The 19,498-nt window shown below is 37.5% G+C and overlaps 1 protein-coding gene across 2 annotated transcripts; it reads left to right on the forward strand.

The window, feature by feature from the left end:
* Positions 1 to 12,438: 12,438 nt before the first annotated feature.
* Positions 12,439 to 16,137, forward strand: LOC113357118. Of its 2 annotated transcripts, XM_026600401.1 has the most exons (3): positions 12,439 to 13,212; positions 14,671 to 15,463; positions 15,580 to 16,137. In XM_026600401.1, the coding sequence occupies exons 1-3, from the start codon at positions 13,011 to 13,013 to the stop codon at positions 15,590 to 15,592; spliced, it is 1,008 nt and encodes a 335-aa protein (XP_026456186.1). In that variant the 5' UTR covers positions 12,439 to 13,010; the 3' UTR covers positions 15,593 to 16,137. The 2 variants fall into 2 exon arrangements, with proteins under 2 accessions (XP_026456186.1, XP_026456185.1); XM_026600400.1 differs by having other exon boundaries at positions 14,671 to 16,137.
* Positions 16,138 to 19,498: the final 3,361 nt, after the last annotated feature.

The following is a 19,498-nucleotide window of genomic DNA, read 5'->3' on the forward strand; positions in this document are numbered from 1 at the left end:
GTCCTTAACACATTAGTTCGCCGGTATACTCTAAAGTAATGCTAAACCCCAACGTGCGAAGGTGTGTCCAGGATAAGACTGCCCGATATAACTTGTATTAGCACAATACAAGTTACCCACTTTTAAACTCAGCAACGGGGATGGAAGTAGAACGCCGCACGAAAATAAAAGCAAGAAGATGAAGAAGAGTAGACCTAGAGATGGTCGCTGCTTGTGTGTTTTGAAAAAAGATTTTCGAGTTGTATTTATAGGAAAATTAACTTGCAAATCAAGTTAGGTTTAGGTTTTTTCTTATAAAACGAGTTTTGTTTCTTGTAAAACAATTAAACACAAAAAAGGAATTTTTCCATAAATAAAACTCTTAAATAAATTATTTATCAAGTTAAAAACTTGCAAGAAATAATTTCAAGTAGACACGGACTTGGTGCTTGGTACACGCGCATGGGCATGGTTCGAAACATGTATTTTTCGTAATTTCAAGTAGACACGGACTTGGTGCTTGGTACACGCGCATGGGCATGGTTCGAAACATGTATTTTTCGCCCCACTCGCTCCACCCACATTGTTTTACAACATATCCATGAGAACATGGTAATATAGTGGAGCACCTCTTTAGTTTTCCACAATGTGGGACCAAAGGTTCCATTTCATTCACTCAAAAATGAGTGAGTATCCTTAGACCCTTAGGTCATGAGATCAAACCACACCAAGACCAAAAAATCATTTATTAAATAACTCATTTTCTCCAACAATCCCCCACATGAATGAAATCTCGGTAAAAAACGAAAAATCAGAGTACGGAAAATACCATTTAGGCAAAGGTGTCCATGAGGTCTTGAACCTTGCTTAGAGAGAAGTTACCGGAACTACTAGCTAGACAGTGAACTATGTCTTGAACTGCTAGCGTTTGGTGTAATTCTAATAACATCCATGCATGATATCTTCCAAGTGTTGCTAAGTTTGTGCCGTTTTGTCCATTTTGGCCCTGGACATATCCTGTTTCTCAAAATGCTTTAGAGAATCGACTCCATTCTCATTGGAAGCGACCCACTTCCTCATTCAGATAGGTGAGTTCCATCAAGAGTGTTTACTGCTACACCCCACTTCAATCTTAAATTGAAACTATAAAACTCATTAAGACTTAATTAAAAGTCATCCTCCACATGCAGTCACACTATCACATCAACATCATAGGGAAGGGACAGAGAATGAAATTCTCTGATAGTGTTTACCTTTACCCACCATAAATTAGTCGTCTCATTCGAAACCTTGTTATTGGAATCTCCAGTCAGCAAGGTTGAGTATCCTTCATGGCAAGTTTAATTATTTGAGCCTAAGCCACATCCCCTTCGATGCTTTACTAACTATCTCCTTGGGCAAACCTTTCGTCAAAGGGTCCGCGATATTCTCCTTGGACCTTGTCCAATCTATAGAAATAACGCCTGTGGAGATTAGTAATTTCAAAGAATCATGTCTTCTACGCATATATATAGACTTTCCATTATAGAAGCTATTCTTAGCTCTACCTATTGCAGATTTGTTGTCACAATGTATAGATATAACTGGCACAGGCCTATGCCAGAGAGGAATATCTTCTAAAAAGTTTCTTAGCCATTCGGCCTCCTCTCCTGCTTTATCTAACGCAATAAACTCCGACTCCATAGCTGAGCGAGCTATACATGTCTGTTTGGAACTCTTCCAAGATACAGATGCACCTGCTAGAGTGAATACATATCCAAGCGTAGACTTAGACTCCTCTGAGTATGCTATCCAGTTTGCATCGGAAAATCCCTCAAGGACGGCCGGATACCCTTCGTAATTCAAACAAAAGGTCATTTTGTACTTCAAGCACTTTAGCACTCTATTAAGTACATCCCAATGTTTCTGCCCTGGATTACAAGTATACCTGCTTAACCTACTCACAGCATAAGCAATGTTTGGTCTCGTACAATTCATCAAATACATCAGACTTCCTATGACTCTCGAATATTCAAGTTGGTTAACACCTACACCCTTATTCTTCATGAGTTTGCAAGAAGAATCATATTGAGTGCAAACAGGTTTACAGTCAAACTGATTATATTTCTTAAGTATGGATTCAATATAATGAGACTGACTCAGACTATAGCCATTAGAAGTTTTTATAATCTTCATCCCTAATATGACATCAGCGGGGCCTAAGTCTTTCATGTCAAAGTTCTCATTCAAAATTTTCTTAGTGATATTAATAACATCCATGTTTGTACCTAGTATAAGCATATCATCAACATACAAGCATACAACCACACAGGCACCCTTGACAAGTTTAGTATAAACACACTTATCAGATTCATTAATTCTAAAACCACTAGAAATCATCATGTGATCAAACTTCTCATGCCACTGTTTAGGTGCTTGTTTCAATCCATACAAAGATTTCTTCAGTTTACAAACCTTCTTCTCACAATCTTTAACTACAAAGCCTTCGGGTTGTTCCATATAAATTTCTTCATCTAATTCACCATTCAAAAACGTTGTCTTTACATCCATTTGATGTATCTGTAGGTTGTGGACAGAAGCTATAGCAATTACCATCCTAATGGAGCTAATTTTACTTATTGGTGAATATGTATCAAAGAAGTCTATACCTTCTATCTGTTTATAGCCTTTCGCTACCAACCTAGCCTTGTATTTTTCAATAGTTCCATTTATATTACGTTTTCTCTTGAAAATCCATTTACAACCTATGGCCTTAGACCCTGGAGGTAAATCTACAAGTTCAAAAGTACCGTTTTCTCGAACGAAATCCATTTCACTAATTGAAGCTTCTTTCCACCATGGAGCTTCAGGACAAGTCATGGCTTCTTTTTAAGTCTGAGGATCAGACTCGTCTAGGTATGTAATGCAACCAGGATAGGTTTTCTTAGTTTTAACCCTTTTACCTCTTCTAGGTTCTATTTCTGGTTCATTTTCCTCTAAAGGTAATGACTGACTGGATGATGGAAATTCTAGGGGATCATCTAAACATCTCTTTCGAGAATCACGTTTCATAGGAAAAACATTCTCAAAGAACTCAGCATCCCTAGACTCCATGATAATACTCAACCCTATGTCAGAAATTTCAGAACTCACAACCATAAACCTATGAGCACTAGAATGCTCATGATACCCTATAAAAACACAATCAACGGTTTTGGGTCCTATCTTATTTGTCTTAGGAGGAGGGATGGCCACCTTTGCCAAGCACCCCCACACTTTGAAGTAATCATAATATGGTTGTTTACCTTTCCATAACTCATATGGAGTTTTATCTGATCCTTTAAACGGTACTCTGTTCATGATGTAATTGGCTGAGAGGATAGCCTCCCCCCACAAATTCGAAGGTAATCCTGAACTAATCAACATGGCATTCATCATATCCTTAAGGGTACAGTTCTTACGTTCAGCTACACCATTGGATTGAGGTGAATAAGGGGCTGTAGTTTCATGTATTATGCCATGTTATTCACCGAAATCTCCAATAGGAATTAGATACTCACCACCACGGTCAGACCTAAAAGTTTTAATGGTAGCATTCAATTGGTTTTCAACTTCACGTTTATATATCTTAAAGGCTTCTAAGGCATCGTCCTTCCCTCTAAGAAAATAAACCTGTCAGTACCTCGTACAATCATCTATAAAAGTGACAAACCATTTCTTACCACCTCTAGTTTGAACTGACTTCATGTCAACTACGTCTGAATGAATCAATTCTAAGGGTTTAGTGTTTTTCTGGACATTCTTCCTGAATGATTTCTTAGCATGCTTAGATTCTACGCAAATCTCACACTTATGACTTTTATCTAAAGTGAATTTGGGTATGCAGCCTACGCTAGCCAGTTTATGCATTGATTTGTAATTCACATGACCAAGTATACCATGCCAAACATTCGATGACACACACATGTAAGCAGAAGAATCATTCAATTTCACTTCAGGACAAGTTACATTAAGTTTGTAAAGACCCCCAGTCTTATAACCCTTACCCACATAATCATTGCCCTTAGTTACTATAAGTTTTCCAGACTCAATTGAAACTTTAAAACCCTTATCATCTAAAACAGAACAAGAAACAAGATTTTTGCAGATGTCTGGAACATGAAGAACTTCATTCAATGTGGGAGTCTTGCCAGATGTAAGCTTCATACCGACCTTTCCTTTTCCTGCAACCTCTGATGCAGATGAGTTACCCATATAGAGTTTCTCGCCTTCCCCTACCCTCTGGTAGGAGGTGAACAGGTCTTTGTTCCCACAAACATGCTTGGTAGCTCCAGAGTCTACCCACCAGTCCATCACATTGGTCACCAAATTAACTTCAGACACTACAGCAGAAAACTCATCCTTGTTCTTTTCAACCAAGTTAGCATTATCCTTCTTGTCCTTACGATGTCTACAGTGAACTGCCATATGGCCAGTAACTCCACACGCATAACAAGCACCCTTAATTTTAGTAATGCTAGACTCTGGTTTTCGAAACATACCTTTCTTGGGAGGACCACGCTTAGAGTTACGATTGTTACTCTCACCTTTTCCAGCTTTGGAAGATCTATGTTCAGTCATATGAGCTTTATTACTCATGTCCCTTGAAGAAGACACGTTCTTATATTTGGAGCACAACAACTCTTCCACTTGAATCTTCTTCCCTAATTCAACCGTGTTGATCTCGCCAGTTTCATGTCTTAGCTTTTTCTTGTACTCAGACCAGGAAGTTGGTAACTTCTCAATTACCGCAGATACTTGAAACGTATCATCAATGAACATACCTTCAACAAGAATCTCATTAATAATCTGTTGAAATTCGAGGAATTGATTAACAACAGGCTTATTATTCGTCATCTTGAAGTCCATAAACTTCGCCACCAGAAATTTCTTGCTCCCTGCAGTCTCCGCTTGATACTTTGCTTCTAACGCAGTCCACAAATCATAAGCACTGAAATTTTCTTTAGCATTGTAAAAATCATACATCATATCTTCCAAACCATTCGTGATATGATTTTTCGCCAGAAAATTACACCGCTTGTTATACTCGATCACCTCCTCAGTTAAAGCTTCAGCATTCATCAATTCATCATGTGGAACAAGTACATAATCCAGTTCATGATGGCTTAGACAAAACAACATCTTGGATTTCCATCTCTTGAAATCCTTTCCATTAAACTTTTGTGGTCTTTCAACGTCGTTCTTTCCCATTGTTACAAGGAATAATAATGTGTTAAGATTGTTGGAGTCTTGCAACAATAGAAGAAACGTCAGATGTATCAAACAATAAATATAAAGAACCGTATCAAACAACTCTACCACGAACAAATTGATGAGGGCAGAATCACAGGTTTAACAAGTTGTCCTTAACACATTAGTTCGCGGGTATACTCTAAAGTAATGCTAAACCCCAACGTGCGAAGATGTGTCCAGGATAAGACTGCCCGATATAACTTGTATTAGCACAATACAAGTTACCCACTCTTAGACTCAGCAACGGGGATGGAAGTAAAACGCCGCACGGAAATAAAAGCAAGAATATGAAGAAGAGTAGACCTAGAGATGGTCGCTGCTTGTGTGTTTTGAAAAAAGATTTTCGAGTTGTATTTATAGGAAAATTAACTTGCAAATCAAGTTAGGTTTAGGTTTTTTCTTATAAAACGAGTTTTGTTTCTTGTAAAACAATTAAACACAAAAAAGGAATTTTTCCATAAATAAAACTCTTAAATAAATTATTTATCAAGTTAAAAACTTGCAAGAAATAATTTCAAGTAGACACGGACTTGGTGCTTGGTACACGCGCATGAGCATGGTTCGAAACATGTATTTTTCGCCCCACCCGCTCCACCCACATTGTTTTACAACATATCCATGAGAACATGGTAATATAGTGGAGCACCTCTTTAGTTTTCCACAATGTGGGACTAAAGGTTCCATTTCATTCACTCAAAAATGAGTGAGTATCCTTAGACCCTTAGGTCATGAGATCAAACCACACCAAGACCAAAAAATCATTTATTAAATAACTCATTTTCTCCAACAATCCCCCACATGAATGAAATCTCGGTAAAAAACGAAAAATAAGAGTACGGAAAATACCATTTAGGCAAAGGTGTCCATGAGGTCTTGAACCTTGCTTAGAGAGAAGTTACCGGAACTATTAGCTAGACAGTGAACTATGTCTTGAACTGCTAGCGTTTGGTGTAATTCTAATAACATCCATGCATGATATCTTCCAAGTGTTGCTAAGTTTGTGCTGTTTTGTCCATTTTGGCCCTGGACATATCCTGTTTCTCAAAATGATTTAGAGAATCGACTCCATTCTCATTGGAAGCGACCCAATTCCTCATTCAGATAGGTGAGTCCCATCAAGAGTGTTTACTGCTACACCCCACTTCAATCTTAAATTGAAACTATAGAACTCATTAAGACTTAAATTAAAAGTCATCCTCCATATGCAGTCACACTATCACATCAACATCATAGGGAAGGGACAGAGAATGAAATTCTCTGATAGTGTTTACCTTTACCCACCATAAATTAGTCGTCTTATTCGAAACCTTGTTATTGGAATCTCCAGTCAGCAAGGTTGAGTATCCTTCATGGCAAGTTTAATTATTTGAGCCTAAGCCCCATCCCCTTCGATGCTTTACTAATTATCTCCTTGGGCAAACCTTTCGTCAAAGGGTCCGCGATATTCTCCTTGGACCTTGTCCAATCTATAGAAATAACGCCTGTGGAGATTAGTAATTTCAAAGAATCATGTCTTCTACGCATATGTATAGACTTTCCATTATAGAAGCTATTCTTAGCTCTACCTATTGCAGATTTGTTGTCACAATGTATAGATATAGCTTGCACAGGCCTATGCCAGAGAGGAATATCTTCTAAAAAGTTTCTTAGCCATTCGACCTCCTCTCCTGCTTTATCTAACGCAATAAACTCCGACTCCATAGTTGAGCGACCTATACATGTCTGTTTGGAACTCTTCCAAGATACAGATGCACCTGCTAGAGTGAATACATATCCACTCGTAGACTTAGACTCCTCTGAGTATGCTATCCAGTTCGCATCGCAAAATCCCTCAAGGACGGCCGGATACCCTTCGTAATTCAAACAAAAGGTCATTGTGTACTTCAAGCACTTTAGCACTCTATTAAGTGCATCCCAATGTTTCTGCCCTGGATTACAAGTATACCTGCTTAACCTACTCACAGTATAAGCAATGTCTGGTGTCGTACAATTCATCAAATACATCAGACTTCCTATGACTCTCGAGTATTCAAGTTGGTTAACACATACACCCTTATTCTTCATGAGTTTGCAAGAAGAATCATATGGAGTGCAAACAGGTTTACAGTCAAACTGATTATATTTCTTAAGTATGGATTCAACATAATGAGACTGACTCAGACTAGCCATTAGAAGTTTTTCTAATCTTCATCCCTAATATGACATCAGCGGGGCCTAAGTCTTTCATGTCAAAGTTCTCATTCAACATTTTCTTAGTGGTATTAATAACATCCATGTTTGTACCTAGTATAAGCATATCATCAACATACAAGCATACAACCACACAGGCATCCTTGAAATGTTTAGTATAAACACACTTATCAGATTCATTAATTCTAAAACCATTAGAAATCATCACATGATCAAACTTCTCATGCACTGTTTAGGTGCTTGTTTCAATCCATACAAAGATTTCTTCAGTTTACAAACCTTCTTCTCACAACCTTTAACTACAAAGCCTTCGGGTTGTTCCATATAAATTTCTTCATCTTATTCACCATTCAAAAACGTTGTCTTTACATCCATTTGATGTATTTGTAGGTTATGGACAGAAGCTATAGCAATTAACATCCTAATGGAGCTAATTCTACTTACTGGTGAATATGTATCAAAGAAGTCTATACCTTCTATCTGTTTATAGCCTTTCACTACCAACCTAGCCTTGTATTTTTCAATAGTTCCATTTATATTACGTTTTCTCTTGAAAATCCATTTACAACCTATGGACTTAGACCATGGAGGTAAATCTACAAGTTCAAAAGTACCGTTTTCTCGAACGGAATCCATTTCACTAATTGAAGCTTCTTTCCACCACGGAGCTTCAGGACAAGTCATGGCTTCTTTATAAGTCTGAGGATCAGACTTGACTAGGTATGTAATGCAACCAGGATAGGTTTTCTTAGTTTTAACCCTTTTACCTCTTCTAGGTTCTATTTCTGGTTCATTTTCCTCTAAAGGTAATGACTGACTGGATGATGGAAATTCTAGGGGATCATCTAAACATCTTTTTCGAGAATCACGTTTCATAGGAAAAACATTCTCAAAGAACTCAGCATCCCTAGACTCCATGATAGTATTCAACCCTATGTCAGAAATTTCAGAACTCACAACCATAAACCTATGAGCACTAGAATGCTCAGGATACCCTATAAAAACTTAATCAACGGTTTTGGGTCCTATCTTATTTGTCTTAGGAGGATGGATGGCCACCTTTTCCAAGCACCCCCACACTTTGAAGTAATCATAAGATGGTTGTTTACCTTTCCATAACTCATATGGAGTTTTATCTGATCCTTTAAACGGTACTCTGTTCAGGATGTAATTGGCTGAGAGGATAGCCTCCCCCCACAAATTCGAAGGTAATCCTGAACTAATCAACATGGCATTCATCATATCCTTAAGGGTACGGTTCTTACGTTCAGCTACACCATTGGATTGAGGTGAATAAGGGGCTGTAGTTTCATGTATTATGCCATGTTCTTCACAGAAATCCCCAATAGGAATTAGATACTCACCACCACGGTCAGACCTAAAATTTTTAACGGTAGCATTCAATTGGTTTTCAACTTTACGTTTATATATCTTAAAGGCTTCTAAGGCATCGTCCTTCCCTCTAAGCAAATAAACCTGTCAGTACCTCGTACAATCATCTATAAAAGTGACAAACTATTTCTTACCACCTCTAGTTTGAACTGACTTCATGTCAACTACGTCTTAATGAATCAATTCTAAGGGTTTAGTGTTTCTCTAGACATTCTTCCTGAATGATTTCTTAGCATGCTTAGATTCTACGCAAATCTCACACTTATGACTTTTATCTAAAGTGAATTTGGGTATGCAGCCTACGCTAGCCAGTTTATGCATTGATTTGTAATTTACATGACCAAGTCTACCATGCCAAACATTCGATGACACACACATGTAAGAAAAACAATCATTCAATTTCACTTCAGGACAAGTTACATTAAGTTTGTAAAGACCCCCAGTCTTATATCCCTTACCCACATAATCATTGCCCTTAGTTACTATAAGTTTTCCAGACTCAATTGAAACTTTAAAACCCTTATCATCTAAAACAGAACAAGAAACAAGATTTTTGCAGATGTCTGGAACATGAAGAACTTCATTCAATGTGGGAGTCTTGCCAGATGTGAGCTTCATACCGACCTTTCCTTTTCCTGCAACCTCTGATGCAGATGAGTTACCCATATAGAGTTTCTCGCCTTCCCCTACCCTTTGGTAGGTGGTGAACAGGTCTATGTTCCCACAAACATGCTTGGTAGCTCCAGAGTCTACCCACCAGTCCATCACATTATCCTTCTTGTCCTTACGATGTCTACAGTGAACTGTCATATGGCCAGTAACTCCACACGCATAACAAGCACCCTTAATTTTAGTAATGCTAGACTCTGGTTTTCGAAACATACCTTTCTTGGGAGGACCACGCTTAGAGTTATGATTGTTACTCTCACCTTTTCCAGCTTTGGAAGATCCGTATGAACTGGTTACCATTGCACTGCGACAATGAAAACCGGTCCCATTATTCCGATTTCCTTGCATACCAACTACACTACAGGAATGAGGTTTACCACATTTGCTATCGTAGGTCCCACTGAAGGCCAGCTACATCTATTTCATTTGGAGTCCACTCATGTGGGAGTGGGACGTTTTCAGAAATAGAACTGCAACTTACATGTTGCCCTCAAATTTTGTCCCAGTGTATCTTTTCTAAATCCCATAATTAGAAAAGGTATATGAATTCGAAACGATAGGACCCCCATACAAACCATGGGTGCACGGACACACTGGGAAAATTTAAGTTGGGAGAGACAGAGTAGAATTTGTCTCTGTACATGGTTATTACTTTATTATTATTATTATTATTATTTTATTTTATTTTTTGCTAACAAACAACACCATGACATTAACTGAAAAGAAAATTACAAACATCCGATAGAGGTTCTTTCCTCAACAAAGAGTTCAAAAAGGGAGGAATATAAGCCCATGAAGTTTTCAACTTAAACTTTCTAGCCCGTCGTGCAAGCCGGTCCGCTACCTTATTTTTAAGTCTCTTAATATGTACAACCTTAAAACTAGCACTATTTGAAAGGGAAATCCGACAATCTTCTAAAAGATCACTACAAAGCCAGTCTACAACACCCTTTCCTTCATGAATAAAGTTCACCAGTTGAAGACAGTCACTGACAAATAGAAATTTGGACAAATTCATCTCTTCTGCCCAAGAGATAGCCAAAATTAGGGTTGTTGCCTCAGCACCAACACCACCTGTAATCAGTCCAAAGTCTGCTCTTGACTGAATTACTCTTCCTGCATTATCACAAAAAACAATTCTAATACCCATATTAAGATCTTTATAAGAAACATCCAGAAAGAAAACATAGTCAACATCATGTTGAGGAGTTTTAACAATCACTGTACTCAAAGTAGTAAAAGAAGGAGAAGGAGGAGTAATAAAGGTGTTGATCAGCCATCTAGTATCCAAAATAACCTTGTCCATCCTGATAGTGGAGTTTTTAAATATCACATCACATCTAAATTTCCATATAGACCACATCACTATAGCGCCAATGCTAGGCCAATCAGCAGCAAACGGAGAAGTACCCAGACTACCATTAAACCAGTTCAAAAATATATCATCCACCCAATCAAAATTCCCAGCAACCAAAAGCTGCAAGGAGAGAGAAAACCAAATATGGATAACCATGGGACATTTAAAGAACAGATGCATCACAGTTTCAGACTCATTCTTACAAAGAGGGCAACTGTCATCAACCGCAGGATTATACAACATAAGGAGAGAGTTAACAGGCAGCATATAAGCAAAAAAATTCCACATAAAAAATTTAATCTTAGGAAGGCAATCTAAAGACCAAACTTTCTTCCAAAAAGAAGCATCTTCAGGGGTTATAGATTCATTCATATACACTTTATAAGCAGATTTAATAGTGAAAATTCCATTTCTAGTGTGAGCCCACATGACAGTGTATTGTTTACTAGTATTTATTCTAACCGCAAGTATTTTGTTGACTACATCTTGAGAAAACAGCGATGTAATAAGACTAATATTCCAGGAGTTATTCTGCACATCAATAAGATCACTAACAAATCTGTAATTCACAAAATTAGGTTTAATCGAAGTCGGAGGAGAATCACTGAGAGGTAACCAATTAGAAGGCCAAATACTTGTAGCCTTACCATCATTAATTTTATAAACAATATTAGCCTTAATGAAAATCAAACCTTTTACTATGCCCTTCCAAGTCCAGGAAGCAGAATCAGCAGCTTTGTCGATCTCTAGCAGATTTTGATTTGGGTAATACTTATCCTTGAAGAATTTAGATACTAAATGATCCGGATTCTTATACAATCTCCAACCAATTTTTGCAATAAATACTATGTTAGTAGCAAAATAATTTTTAATTCCAAGACCACCATTCAATTTGGATTTACCAATATCACCCCAAGAAAGTGTCATGTACCACATAGTTCAGTATGCATACCTTATATTTCTGAAGTAGCTACTAAGGGGTGCAATTAACCAATTATTGGGTGTACTCATCCTAGAGTCATTTCTTCGAGTTCTGTAATGAGTTAGATGAGTTATTAGCCGGTGATACTGTTAGAGAGGATTGGTCTATTATGCCTTTACACAGTTTTTGTCCATCAAATAAAATAGATACCACGAAACGCAAGTGTCGAATTCATCACTTGATAACCTTTCCAGTTTCAATATTGGTACCAATTTTCCATTCATTTATACCCATTTTTCACTTGGTAAACTCTTAATTTCAGAGATCTGTTGATGAGTTTCAGTGAATACCTCCACGGATCGAACGAATCTGATACCAATTGTTATGTACCTAGATGCACATAACAGGAGGGGATAGATACAAAAGGATAAACCTCACCCTATCCCGAAGAATCGAGCTTCTCTGGTTGAGTGTCGGTATTTAGTGTAAGTTACAGTCGGTAGTATTTAGCTAATTAGTGTTTGCTATTATCAGTTGTAGGGTGTGCCTTGGATGCAACCACCTGGGCTATTTTTATTCGTTGGATGTTAGGATAAAATACCTAAATATATAAGCTCAGAGTCTGTAAGAGAAAGGTAATCCAAATTATTAATCAAAACAGAAATTTGTTCTTAGGCTGTGTTCATTTGAACCAGAGAAGCTCGATTCTTCGGAATTGAGTGAGGTTTATCCTCAATCTATCTATCCCCTCCTGTTATGTACATCTAGGTACATAACAATTGGTATCAGATTCGTTCGATCCATGGAGGTATTCACTGAAACTCATCAACAGATCTCTGAAATTCAGAGTTTACCAAGTGAAAAATGGGTACAAATGGATGGAAAATTGATACCAATATCGGAACAGGAAAGGTTAGCAAGTGATGAATTCGACACTTGCGTTTGGTATCTGTTTTATTTGATGGACAAAAACTGTGGAAATAGAGAGAGGACGGCCTCCGAAGGTGGGGCAAATTGTTAGACAGAGCGGAGAAGAAATTGGATAAGATCTTGTTTCTTAAGGATACTGCTTTATCTCATCAACCTCCTCACCGAGTGAAAGTTGCTTCTACACATAGTGATGAATCTTCAGATTTGGAGTTGATACCTCAAAATTTCTTTGCTGAAAACGAAGATGTTGAGTCACTTGATGATGTGAGATTCCAGTCTGAAGCAGTTGCTAAAACTGAGATGATAGACTTCTCCGAGTTGAATCGAACCAAAATTGGTGAGGTGAACGATTCTGCTCTAGAATTTTACTTCAACAAGTTCGGGGAGAAATTCGAAAATCATGAATGCTTCAAGGAGTTATTGTCTATTCTCTACAGCAAATCAAATTATTTGGCTCGTTCTTCTTTCCCTCTTAATGACACTCGTTCATTATTCGACAGAGGTAAGTGTGGCCTTATTTCATTGAAGTATTCTGAGAAAATGTTTATTGTATGGATTTCTAGCTTTCGGTACCACTCAGATTATCGATCTAGGCATTTGATTGTTAGTTTGTCTGTTGATGATGATACAATTTTTGATGAGGCTCATGAGAGTAAGCTGTTTGTTGGAATATCTAAGAGAAGATTGTCTAGAATAGTTGAAATTGACCAGGCACGAGCATTGTGGGATGTCTTAGATGAGGGTGTAGTTTGGAGGAGTAATGGTGCTGATGGTATTTTCTGGAAGCTCCAACTTAGTTTACATCATGATTTAAGAGCCTTCATGCCTACAGTGCGTTACAATTTAATTGTTGATGTACGTCTCTTCCTTAATATCGATTCTAACAGCACTGTGTTTGATCGTGGTAAAGAGATCGACCTCATTGTATGGGTTTCTTGTTTTGCTACAATTGATACTCGTTCCTTACTTGATCGAGGTAAGTGTACTGTGTTACCATCACTTACTTATGGGACATGTCTTCTTCAATTGCTTCTTAGCCTACGACATGACTCAGAATTGCAGCTTATACATTCGTTTCCTCATTTATGTGTTTATGATTTTGCAATACATGCTGCGAAGAAAATGTTTGCTCAAATAACTGAAAGAGGTGGATTTTTATTATTCTTACTGGCTAGAGTAATTACTTTTGAGCTGGATAATTAGTTGATGTTTCATATGCTTGATATGTGAAGGGCAGTAAATTTTATTTTTCTAATGCTCCACAAGATTCCGTTCACTTCAACTATCTTCTCTCCTAGTTTCATCCAAGAGCATTGTCGTAATCTTGGAAAAGGATTCGAACTAATTCAGAGACTTTCTTATTCTGTGATTGCTTATGAATTCAGTTTTGGTCTATCTAATTCTTGCCCAATTGTACCTGCTTGTATGATTTATACTGGTGATGGAAATGATTTTATCTAACTACTTACAACAGCGCAAATAAGTTAAAAGTTCATAGTGAATGAATGTCTCTTCCTTATCATCAAATTTGCTCGCTGGATATATGATAGAGGAAAGTTTTTAGCTAATCAAGGGTATTTTACTTTTACAACTTCTTATAAATGTTCTGTGGTTACAATTACTTCTGGGGTCACTGTGTTTCTTGTATCGAAATGGACGGCTGCCTACGGTTCTGAATCTGTTTATCGAGCTGATCCTGTTCTAACAACACTTGCAGTAGGCTATTTAACTTTTTTCACGTTCGCTAGTTTATCTCCGTGCTCTGCTTTTCATGAAAGTTTTTGGTGTTTTCCACCTTGGAGTCTGGTGTATCAACCCAGAGGAAGCCACTTCCACTTGGAGCTTTATGGACAGATGATGGCATTACAGCTGCTACTTACAGTGATTGACATTCCATTAGTGTTTGCGATGTCCTTGCTGTGGGGATTAATTTTGTTTCTTATGGCCTTCTGGGATGCAGGGAATGTCAGAGGATTGTGTCGACATTCTCCTTTTGTGAGGCCTCATATGGTGTTTATTGGAGTTTACTTCTCTCTTTCCAGGCTTGTGAACTCATATTGTACCTCAGCTGGCAATGCTTATTTACAACTTCTTAAAGTTAAATGTGGCCAGGTATTTCTGCACTCTCTCATAAGGACTGCCCCTTGCTACTTACACTATAATCAACCTGAATCATATGGCTATATTCACCTGTGGAGTCTGAATAGTGGTAATTTTTCCTCTCTATACTTTGTTTACACTTGCTACTTATTTGATCGCGGGAAGGGGTTCGCTGGGTATATTGTCATGGATTCTTCCAGTGGGCCACCTGTTTATGATTTTGATTTAGACCATTGGTACCAACTGGATTTGTTATGGGCAACCTTAATTATGTTTTTATTTGTGTGGTTGTCTGTGGAAGCTGAGAATAGTATTGGTAGTCGTAAGCTGTATGAGAGACATATTCTTGTGCTTCAGATTCTTTCGAAACAACGTGAAATCCTCTTGGCGGTCCTTCCAGCTTCTATCTCCAATGTGAGCAGTCATTTTTATCTCCACACTACGGGGACCAACTTTCAATTCGCCTCACTGAGGGTATTTCCTTTGAGATGGAAGCTTGCAGCAGATAATGATGCTCAGCCCAATGATATACTGGAGCGAAGTCCTGGTCAGGTTACACTATGGCTTACAGTCAAGGATTGTATTGGTAGTCAATTTCTGAGAGCTAGAATAATGAAGGGGCAGCTAGCCTCTCTCCTCATATCCGAGGCCAGGTTTGATTTTACTACTGGCAATATTTATAGTATGGAAATAGTTATATCTTTGGGAATGATACTGGTCGCACGGGAGCTTCGGCAACTTACACAAAAGGGTATCAAGCACTGTACAGGTCAAGGGAGTAGTACGACGTGGAAAGTACTTGGAGAAATATTTTTACTTTAGCTGGCAAGGAAGCAACACTTCTTATTCAAGACTTTTACACAAAGAATTGTCAGTTACCAAGGGTGTCTCATTGTACTATCACAGCGGTTTTGACTCTTGCATATGGTTCAACAACAGCTGAAGGAGATAGTGGGCACTACCACCGCGGCTTCACGTTTTCACAACTGCACCGCCAGGCTCCAAAACAACCTTGCGTAACTGAAGTTGCCGACTCGCCGCTCATCCTTGAGGACAAGGATGTTTCGAAGGGGAAGGGAATGTCACATACCTACTATATGTGAGAGAGTGCCCATATCCTGTTGAGTGTCGGTATTTAGTGTAAGTTACAGTTGGTAGTATTTAGCTAATTAGTGTTTGTTATTATCAGTTGTAGGGGGTGCCTTGGATGCAACCACCTGGGATATTTTTATTCGTTGGATGTTAGGATAGAATACCTAAATATATAAGCTTAGACTCTGTAAGAGAAAGGTAATCCAAATTATTAATCAAAACAGAACTTTGTTCTTAGGCTGTGTTCATTTGAACCAGAGAAGCTCGATTTTTCGGAATTGGGTGAGGTTTATCCTCAATCTATTTATCCCCTCATGTTATATAGTAGGCGGCTCTTCTAGGGTCTTTCTTTAACCACCAAAAAGTTCTCCGAATAGAATCGATCTTAGCAGTAATCTTTTTAGGGAAAGGAAAACTAGACATATGATATACAACTAGGCTAGAAAGGACATGTTTAGTGACCACCGTTCTACCAGCAACATTCAAGTTAGTTTTCTTGCAATTACTTAATCTGCTATAGAATTTATCAATGAGGAATTGAAAAGTTTTAGTCTTATCTCTATTAACAAATAAAGGGGTACCAAGATACTTTTCAGAAGTACTACGAAATTTAATACCAAGGGTTCTAGCTAAAAGTTTGACATGTTTATGATGCATTTTATTGATAGTAAAGAAACCTGATTTTTCGAAATTTATAGCCTGACCTGAAGCTTGCACAAAACTATCAATAATCTTCATAAGATTTCGAGCATAAGTTAAAGAGGTTTTCATAAACAACATGCAGTCATCTGCAAAGAACAAGTGGGATATCGAAGGACTATGATCCCTGAGTTTAAAGCCCTGGATCAGATTATTCTTTTCTCCTTTCAACAAAAGTTGAGACAAAGTTTCCATGCATAATATAAAGATGTAGGGTGAAAGGAAATCACCCTGCCTTATTCCTCTAAAAGGACAAAAGATATCACTGGGGGAGCCATTAACCAGCACCGAGTACGACAAAGTACTAATACATTGAGAAATAGGATGACACCAGTCTTCAGAAAAACCCAGTTTTTTAAACACAGCAAGAATAAAAGGCCACTCAAGACGATCAAAAGCTTTTGATAAATCTAATTTGATAGCCATAAATCCATTCTTATTATTTTTCCTTTTCCTAGTTTTGAAAGAGTGTAAAATTTCATGGCTAATTAGAATATTGTCTTGAATTTGCCTATTTGCTATAAAATCAGACTGAAAAGGTGAAATAATAGAGTCAAGTAATGGTTTTAGCCTATTCGTAAGAATTTTTGAGATAATTTTATAGATTGTATTTGTAAGACTAATAGGCCTGAAGTCATGGGGAGTTGTGGGGTTATTAACTTTAGGAATCAGCGCAATGAAAGTATGATTCAGCTGCTTAAGAAGAAATTTGTTTCTAAAGAAAGATTGCACATGATTAATAACTTCTAAAGACACCTCATTCCAGTTGTCTCTAAAGAAACCACCAGGGAAACCATCCGGTCCCGGCGATTTCCATGGAGCCATGTTTCTGACAGTATCTAGGATTTCATCTGAAGTAGGAATGACAGTTAGTCTGGTATTAACATCATCAGTTATAATAGGTTGTATGTCTTTAAGAACTTCCTCAATAACACCATTATTAGGCTGCGATGAAGTATAAATATTTTTGAAATGGCTAGAAAGAAGAGAAACAACTTGGTCTCTGCATTCCAACCTGTTACCATGACTGTCACGTAAAGTATGTATAGTAATATACATATTTCTGAGCTTAACTGTATTATGAAAGAAATTAGTATTCTTATCATAATAGTTGAAGTAACTAATTCTTGATTTCTGTTTATAAAAATAATTTTCAATCTCATACCAATAATCAAGCTGCTTCGAGTAATTCAGAGTGAAGGACCTAATCGAAGGAGTATATGGCATAGATTGAAGCTTCTCAATTTCAGCGTTTAATTTTCCTATTGTAGTTTTTATATGCCCAAAGGAATTCCTATTCCAATTACTTAAATCATGCTTAAGGTTTTTAAGCTTCCCTACAGCAATGAAACTCGCTGAACCCTTAACTGACTTAGACCAAGAATTTATAAGGACACTCTTAAAGTCTGGACTTAGTTGCCAACATTTGAAGAATTTATACGGAATGGAAAGTTTGTCTTCAAAATGAAAGCAATTGAGCAGGATAGGGCAGTGGTCAGAGTAGACACGACCTAAATTTGTAACCCTAGTATGCGACAGTAAAGAAATCCATTTATCATTCATAAAACCCTTGTCTAACTTTTCAAAAATAAGCTTAGTAGGAGCTTTGAATCTTCTATTGCACCATGTATAAGGATTTCCAAAAGAGAAAACTTCTTTCAGTTTTAAATCAATCAATTTGTTTCTCACAAAGTTCAGAATAATCGAGTTTTCTGCAATACCACCCTGTTTTTCATATTCATGCATGATAAAGTTGCAATCACCTAAAAGTAACCACAGTCTGTTTGCCTCATCGTTTATACTACTAAGAAGGTTTTATTGTGTTCTCATACCCAGGTTGTTTAAAGACCCATACACAAAGGAAATAAGACAATTCTTAATACGCGGAGTTATGTCACATACCAAATGAATCATGTTGAAGGAAGAGTTTACGATTTCTATGTTGTATTTTTCAAAATATCCTAATGCTAGTCCTCCATACTTACCCACCGATGGAATAACAAACCAAGCATCAAAGGGTAAATGATGAACATATTTGCGAACAGTCTCTTCATCTACCATAGTTTCAATCAAGCAAATAGCATCATATATAAACTTCCTATATAAGTTTAAAACATGCAACCATTTCCTATCAGAGCAACATCCATTTATATTCCAACACAAGAACTTCATCTTAGAAAGAATAACCACAAACTAATTAAAGCATCAAGGCAAACAAATCCAAAAAATATGCAGTAAAGACACAGTAAATTAGCAGAAAAGTATAAGAACTTACTAGGTCATGAGTGTCTGAAGGTTCCACAAACATAGTCAGTATCCATCATCATCAAATCAACTTATTTTTTTCGAATTCTTCATCAGTGATTTCAGGTTCAGGTGGTAGCATTGATAAGGGCATAGGCTCAAGAATCAAGGGCTCCAAATGAGCTTCCTTCTGATCAGCACAATAGGAACCTCCAACATCTGAGCTTGATGGCATAACCATTTCTGAAACATAGTTCATCTCTGAGGTAGAGCTAAAGATAATTCCTGAAGCGGAGAAGACAGTATGAGCAAAAGCAGAAGTCGACGTTGACCAGACCATGTTGGCATCAACGAAACTCTGACTTGCAGAAAAGTTCGAGCAACCCGAATTGAAAGAAACATCAGCAGGTGGGCTAAAATGAGCAACAGATGTCAAAGGAGGCCAGCAGGGAGTCATCATCAAATTAAAAGAGGGGGTCCCAGATCTATATATTTCCAAATACAACAGACTCAAATGATGTTCTAGTTCTTTTTCCTTGTCTATCATGCACAAGTCCATCAGAATCAAAAGAAATGTTTTCACTAGAATTACTAAACCCAACACAGCTCAAAAAAGACTGAGAGGGAACTTTATTTGTGAAAGCTTGGTTAAC

Source organism: Papaver somniferum, chromosome 3, assembly GCF_003573695.1.
Source record: "Papaver somniferum cultivar HN1 chromosome 3, ASM357369v1, whole genome shotgun sequence".
Taxonomy (NCBI): Eukaryota; Viridiplantae; Streptophyta; class Magnoliopsida; order Ranunculales; family Papaveraceae; genus Papaver; species Papaver somniferum.